General features: G+C 41.6%; 1 protein-coding gene across 1 annotated transcript in view; it reads left to right on the forward strand.

The window, feature by feature from the left end:
* The window catches only part of CDHR4 (cadherin related family member 4), a 33,096-nt gene extending 25,829 nt beyond the window's left edge, over positions 1 to 7,267 (forward strand). The window contains exons 16-20 of the mRNA XM_020789784.3: positions 1,702 to 1,841; positions 2,009 to 2,050; positions 2,735 to 2,819; positions 4,399 to 4,432; positions 5,098 to 7,267. Of these exons, the coding sequence (XP_020645443.3) occupies positions 1,702 to 1,841; positions 2,009 to 2,050; positions 2,735 to 2,819; positions 4,399 to 4,432; positions 5,098 to 5,153 (357 nt within the window). The 3' untranslated portion in view covers positions 5,154 to 7,267. The remainder of the gene's footprint in view (positions 1 to 1,701; positions 1,842 to 2,008; positions 2,051 to 2,734; positions 2,820 to 4,398; positions 4,433 to 5,097) is intronic.
* Positions 7,268 to 7,872: the final 605 nt, after the last annotated feature.

Genomic DNA, 7,872 nt, shown 5'->3' on the forward strand with positions numbered 1-7,872 from the left:
GGCTGCATGCCCCCTCCTTTATTCCTACAAAAATGCTGTGAAGTAGGTCAGAGTGAGGCTGCAACTACATGGCCAAATACCCCAGGATTTGCAGAGGGTATAAAACAGATGAATTTGATTTGTTTAAACTGATCACAAGATGCAAAGACCAATTTGAATTAGTCCAGCCCTTTTTTTTGCTTCCAACAGATATTTTTTTTCTTTGCCATTGGGGTCTTCTACTTTTTTCAAGCTGGAACAATTTGAAAGGACTTTTCGCCATGTGAGCAGTTGTTTCATTCTGTAAAATTACAGGGAGTAGTGGGTAGTATTCTGGTGACATAGCCAGCTGGAGCATGATATTTAGGGACTGCAGGAACACCTGTCCCCACAATTTGTTCCTTGAGTGTCTAAGCATGTTTTTTAATTAAATAAACAAGGATGATTGTGGATGAGGATGAGTCATTGCATTGATACACTAGTTTAATGCTAGATCACCTTGGCAAAGAAAAAAAGAATCAACCCAGAGTCCCATGTCCCCAACCCACTGTTTTTCCTCTCCACCAGAGACCCTTCCACTTTTGAAAAGTTAAATCCTTTTGCTTTCTACAATGTGGAAAAGAAAGACCAGACAAATACCTTCCCCTTTGCCTCCTGCCACATGAGAGAGGACCAGGAGAGCATGTGCATGTGCATGTGCTATCTGGTGGACAAGATGAGGAAAGAGTCACTGAGGATGTAAAGCATTCTTGAAGCAGTTCCTTTGAACTGCACCACCTGGAACTGCAGTTAGAAGGTTGTTTTTGTTGTTGTTGTTGTTGTTGTTTGCTCTTCTGCCTGTGTGGCCACTTGCGTCAAAGAGAACTGAATGTCCTGGTGTGACTTCACAGTAAGAGAATGCAAGTTCACATTTACCATATTTTTCCATGTATAAGATACCCCCATGTATAAGGACCCCCACACTTTTCTAACCCAAAATTAAGAAATTGAGTATTCAGCCTCTGGGCTTAGAATGCTTGGAGATTACAAGTCCCTGTTGCATCTGAGCCTACAGGCTCCACCTCCAACGAGGTGTGTTCCAATTGGTTTGTTCAGCATCAGCTGACGTCAGTTCCATAAGGCTTGTAATTGGAGGAAGCTAAGTCTCCTGACTGTAGGAAGCTAAGCCTTGTGATTGAAGGAAGCTTATTTACAGAGGCAAGGTACGGGCAGTTTTGTTCTCTCCTCAGCTTACTTCCGTGTATAAGACACCCCTCAATTTTTAGTGTAATGATTTTAGGGGAAAATGGCATCTTATACATGGAAAAATACTGTGAGAAGATGATTGGCCCAAGATAACCCTGTAATTTTTGTGCCCAATGGGGATTTGAACCTGGGTCTCCTTAGTTCAACACTTGGACCACTGCACCATACTGGATCTCTTCCCTTGCCACCTAGACTGACAAGATTAAGCCACATAATATGAAACATCCTGAAAAAATGCCTTTAAAATGTTATTGGATATTAACTTTTGAAAAAATTAGGATCTGTTCTTTGTTCCACTTAGAAATCAACTTTGTAACTACTTGTTTTATTACTTCTGTAGTAAATTTGTAACTCATTTTGTTACTTGTTACCAAAAAAGTAACTTGGCACAGATAAGTTATATCATTATACCTAGTGACTTCCAAGCTCTCTGACTGTATAGTTCAGTCTAATAGATTTTCCTTGTTCTGATTTCAGACTGTGCCCAAGGAACCCATCGTTTTGCATAGGACTGTGGAGTTTTGGGCACCAGATCCTTGGTTTGTGGTGGTTCTTACACTTACTGGAATTCTCCTCTTGACTGCCTTGGGTTTGTTGCTCTGGCGCCTCTGCTGGTGGTGAGTTTCCAGCACAACCTATTTATGTGTTCCTTCTTCCATATCAACCGCTGTTTTGCATTGGGTTATATGCTTGTTTCATACAACCACGGAACTTCACTGCGGTCAGACCAGGAATGAGGTGTGCTCTCTTTTCAAAACTCATTCTACTGTTGTTTGGATTTCAGGAAGGCACAAGGAGAGATGTCTCAGCCACTCCTGCAAGACCAGTAAGTGCCCTGTCCATTGCCCACAGTCTAATGCATTGTAGGAGAATGTTCATTCCCATTATATTTCTTGGAAAGAACTGATTTATTGGACAAAGATTCAGAAGCTGAGACATGAGCTAAGGAGCAGTTCAGCTTAGGAGATGTGCAACACATTTATGGATAAACTTTTGGTTCTCCAGATGTTTTGGGTTACAACTCCCACAATTCTTATATAGATAAGGCTGGTGGGAGTTGTAAGTCAAAACACCTGAAAAGCCAAAGGTTCTCCATGTGCAGGTTATCCCTTATGACAGCCATGGACCACGTACTACTAAGCAGGATCCATCTGATGTCAGTGCAGTGAAGAGATGACCTATACAATTTCCTTGGTTCAAAAATATTCTGGCCAGCATAAAGCAACAGTACAGTGCTTCTGAAGAAGCTGAGGGCAATGTATACTTTGCATCATGGCTGTCAAAAGTCTGCCTTCATTACAGATGTTTCTAGCCAACTTAATTCTGCAGATTTGGGAGAGGTAAATCTTGTAATCACACCCCAGCCCTCCTTGTCATGAGGTGGAATGCTAGTGTTTGTTATTAATATATAAAACATCCAGGCTGTTGCTCCATCTGTTGTTGGCCCTGGCCAATGTTCATCAGGATGCTAAGAGATGACACTTTTTCATCCATGCCTTTTATTCCGTAGGGAGAAAGGACTGGGGAAAAATTACATCATGGCAGAAGAGCCAAGTAAGGAGAAAGATAAAGGCTCCACCGAGATGCTAAGTCTGGTACGGCATGGTCCCATTTTGAGTTTCCAATTAGACTGTGTGTAGAGTCCTACTATACATTACCAGCAGTGGAGGACTATCGGTTTTGTGGTGTTTTTGCACCTATGCACATAGGGTCTTGTTGTTCTGTACCATTAGTTTGCTTCTGACTGAAGAAGAACCCATGAACTAGTAACCTTCAAATGGTCCTGTCATTATCAGTCCTCTCAGGTCTTTTTAACCCAAAACTATGTCTTTTTAAAAATTGAGACAATCTGTCTCATTTTAGTTCTTCCTCTTTTCCCGTTGCCTTCAATTTACCCCAGCATTGTTGTTTTCTTTTCCTCTTTCCAGTGAGTTTTTGTGTGTGTGTGATGTGCCCAAAGCAGAATGTCAGTATAGCCATTACCATTTCTAGTGAAATTTCAGGCTTGATTTGATCTAGAACCTATTTATTTCTGGTGGTCCATGGTATACCCATGGGAATGTAGTAATTTATGGATGGCTTCCTCAGCAAAATAGGAATAGCAAACAGTCCTTCCTGCTTTCCTTTCACCAGTGCTTAGAAAAGGTTACTTTTTTTGGACAACAACTTCTAGAATCCTCCAGCCAAAGCATCCAGTGGCCACGAGGACTCAGGAATTATGGGAGTTCTGGTCTTTAAAAAGTAACTGTTCCACACTCTGCCTGTCCTGGGATGCCTTTTGCTGGCAGATACCTACTTTCTGGAACACATTGTCATTTAATTCACATTCACTGTATTTATATCCTCCCTTTCCTCCAGTGAGATTAAGGTCCTATACCTGGTCTTCCGCCTCCCGCTTCCTACTCAAAATAACACTGAGGAAGGTCAAGCTGAGAGATGATGACGGAACCAAGATTTACCAGTGAGATTCATGGCCTACTGGAGAGTTGAATCCAGGACTTCTGAGTTGTAGTCCAGCACTCACACTATTAACTTGGAGAATCATCTAGCAGCATGGAGTGTGGGCCCAAAGGGAGAGCTCAAGCAACCTTAGGTTCAATATGCCCATATAAACCAAGTTTACCAAAATGTCTGTGCTAAAGGTTCTGTTTATACATTTATTCAGTTCTGTGAAGTGTTACGTTGGCACCCTTAGGTTCAATAAGGGCTCCCCACACCTTATTTTTTTTACATTGTTTTAGGGGAAATATGACTTTTAAAATCCCCTTGGGGGGCATTCAGGTCAATGTTCCCCTGTTATATGCTCCCCAGGTTCCTCAATCTCATTTTTGAAACTGTAATATATTGCACCTTCTGATGCCCACATGGCCAACAGAAACTGCAATATATATATATATATATTACAATTTCAAAAATGAGACGGAGGCGCTTGTGTTAAGGGAGTAGTATGCAGGAGCAAGAGTAGCACTCCAAGGTCTGCACATGGTCTTCTTCAGGCCCCAAGCCTCTGGAGGTTGCCCATTCCTGCAGTAGCCAGCCCTATCATTCAAACTTAAGCAGATTTTTTTTCCTTGCCATGTTACTCCTTGCTTTCAGCTCACATGAGGGAGTAATAATAAGTAATAAGGCAATAATTATGTGACGCCATCTCTTTTCCTGCTTCTTGTCTTATAGCACCACCAGTTTGATGGCCGGGCTCAAGACCCAGGTACGTTCAGTCACCAGTTTGCTTTATCATTGTTTAAAAGACACCTCAAATGGCAAGGAGACAGATTTAGTAATTCTGTTAACCAGTTAACCAGTCAATCAATACGACATGCACAAATGAAGCACAACTTTCTCTTCCCTGTTAAATTAACTCTCTCGCATCTTTGAGTCAGGGATCAAGTCATTAGATGGAGGCTGTGAGATATATTTGTGATGTCACTTCATCATAGTAAGCAACAGCCAGCAGGCAAATGGCTCTCCTGCACAGAGGGAAGAGGAATCCCCCCCCAGACCACAAATCACTGATGACACTGTCATGCAAGGGCTTCTGGCCAAGAGGTCTGGCTCTAGAGGTTTCCAATGAAATGAATCCATGGCATGGATCGCAGGTTGTGCTTTCAGAAATCCCCTGCTCTGTGAGATGTGACAGCTGGACTGCATGTATGTCCATGTCTGTAATTGAATTTCACAGCAACTCTGAGATCACTGCCTACCCACCCAATAATATTCTTTCTAGAGATATATTTCAGACAGGCACACTGTATAATCTCAGTGCTTGTAAGATGGGCCAGATCTACCTGATAGTAGAAGTGTGCACCCTAACACAGGCAGGGAGGAAAATTAGCTTAAATAGACATGACCACTGCACCTTCTATATGTCTCTAGTCACAGGACAAGATTACTTGTTTGACAGCAGCAGTGGAGCACGGCGCTGGGTGTGAGTATGGGCCGTTCCATCCTAAGGACCTCAGCAGAGATGTTCACAAATAGAATGGCGACAGGAGAGAAAGAGCAGACGTTCTGTTTACCACCAATATATAACTTTCATATAATCAGTTCCTGCTGTTTCTCTTGAGAGCAACTACTCCAAACAGTTGCTCCTAATTACTTATATCTATGTGTGTGTGTGTTCTCTGGGAAGCTCAGTTTGCATTTCAGAGCATAGGCCGGGATGCTGAATGATAAATTCCAGAAAACACCACCACCACCAGTTTGGTCAGTGTCCTGGGGGATTCTGCTAACACATTTTGCCAATGCCAATTTGATAAATTGCAAAGAAGTCAGTTTATTATCTTTCTTATTTGCCAGTCTCTTTCCTTCAAGAGGTTATTGCAGAATTTTGCAAGTTAAGGGTTTGCCAGGTTGGCACTTCTTCCTTTCCTCAATACACAGTGAAGCAGGCTGGCATTTTGCTGCGTGGCATTGTCTTAGCTTCTACATATATGAGGGCTGGGTGAAAACATTGGTTGTTTGATTGTCAAACAGAGTAGCTGAAAGGTAGTTGGCACCACATGGTGGTGTGTTATTGTACACACTTCCCAGTCTGCCTTGATCATATTCAACAACACTATGGCTTAATATAATGCAAATTCAATTGGTAGCCATTACAGTGAGTGGTACCTCAGAAGGTGTGCTAATGTGAGGTGAACAGCATCCTGTTATTGAGTTTTCAACCACAGGGGAGGAGTGATCATTCCTGCTGAAATATATTGATTCATAGAGGCCATGTATGGCAACAGAGCCCAGTTTCCTAGTGAACAGACTGAAGAAACTGTTCTTACATTGAAACAAGTGTATTGCAATAGGGAGAATTATATTGAAAAACAAGATGCCACCTCAAAGAAGAAATTTCTAAAGATTTGTTCATTTTCTATTTTTTTAAAAAATATCTCTAGTTATGTGTCAACAGGCAATACCTTTCATCTGACCCTTGGCTGTATGAACCAAGTTTGCCAAAAAGTCTGTGCTAAAGGCTCTGCCTATACATTTATTCAGTTCTATGATACGTTAAGTAATGTCCAGCCTCTTTCAATGAAATATTGCATTTGCATTTCTCCCTTTTAGTTTGTGATGTTCAGAGATGATGGCAACTTTTGTACTAAATTTTTGTTATTGCTTTTAAAATTCATCTAGGTTTGTTGTGAGTTGACATAGCATCAACTAGTGCCTAATTTACTTCTGAATGTTTGCACACTTGATCAGATGTATAAACTCTCAGAAGTACTGACATGGCATGGTTGCGATACTTGTTCTGTAGCATTCATGGCATGTTCTGAAACATATGCAGTGCACATTGTTTCTAAACCTGTTCCCAGTTACAGGAAATGCATAATAAAGGAAGTGCCTTTGACTTTGTGCGCCATGCTTTCCCCTCAACCATATAAATTACACTTCTCCCTTCAACAACACTGAGATTAGTGGTACTGCCCCCTCCCCAAAAGACATTATGTGCTTCAGAGAAAGGCAACAAGGATGATCAGTGGACTGGAAGCCAAGCCCTATGGGGAAAGACTGAAAGAACTGGGCATGTATAGCCTTGAGAAAAGAGGGGCAAGGGGAGATATGACAGCACTTTTCAAATACTTGAAAGGTAGTCATAGAGAGGAGGGACAGGATCTGTTCTCGATCAGTTTACACACAGCAGATTAAGTATGAATATACTGTATATAAAAACCCATACAGATTATGAAAAATATTCTCCCTTGATACAAACTGTATGCTTGCGTGTCAGCAGATAAAATATTCAGTCACAGTAAACTTTAAGAACATTTACTTTAAAATATGTTGAATAATAACGTAACAGTAATAGAACATTTGACTTGGTACAGATTTGGTTTGTGCTTGACAGTTTCATAACACAATTATCAGACAGTCCTAACATCATCTTTGGCAACATGCTAACAGCAAACATCTAGCAGCAAACAGTCCTAACTGAGCACTGACATATCAACAGAAAATGCTAACTGACGGTTTTTCTTATATCTGGCAGTTAATACTCTAAGAATCTAGTAGCTGACACTAGAAAAAAATCTGATTGGTTACACTTATTCTCCTACAAAAATAATGCAGTTCATTCACTCTTACATATACATATATGTACATATACATACACAGGGTTGCATAATTATATATTCTAACAGAATATTCTATCATCACCTCTGCCAGCAGTCAGCCAATATTCTGTGCCCACTGAGCATGCTAAGTTCCCTCCCCCCACCCAACAACAGAGCTTTATAATTTTTTTAAAAGTCTGCCAATCTTGGGTGTTAAAAGAACACATTAATAAGAAGGGTGCCATTTTGGTTACATAAATATCCATATTTGGAGAAGGGTCTTGCTTCTGCACTGAGTCTCTGGTTCACAAGAGATTGACTGACTGGATGAACCTCTAGGGCACTCAGCCTAAATGCAACACACCTGGCTAGTAACAATGTAGGGGTTCACTGTTACCAGGCATCTGCCAAGATCTAGATTCCTGTACCACAGGGGTCCCCAGCCCCTGGTCCATGGCCTAGTGCTGGTCCATGGGCTTGCCAGAACTGGACATGTCGCACTTGCAGAGGGGCATGTCATGCTTGAGGGTGGGTGTGTTGCATTTGCGGGTGAGCCACATGCCCCTCTGCAAGTGCAACACGCCCACCCATGAGCATGACAGTCCCT

The sequence above is a fragment of the Pogona vitticeps genome, chromosome 2, assembly GCF_051106095.1.
Source record: "Pogona vitticeps strain Pit_001003342236 chromosome 2, PviZW2.1, whole genome shotgun sequence".
Taxonomy (NCBI): domain Eukaryota; kingdom Metazoa; phylum Chordata; class Lepidosauria; order Squamata; family Agamidae; genus Pogona; species Pogona vitticeps.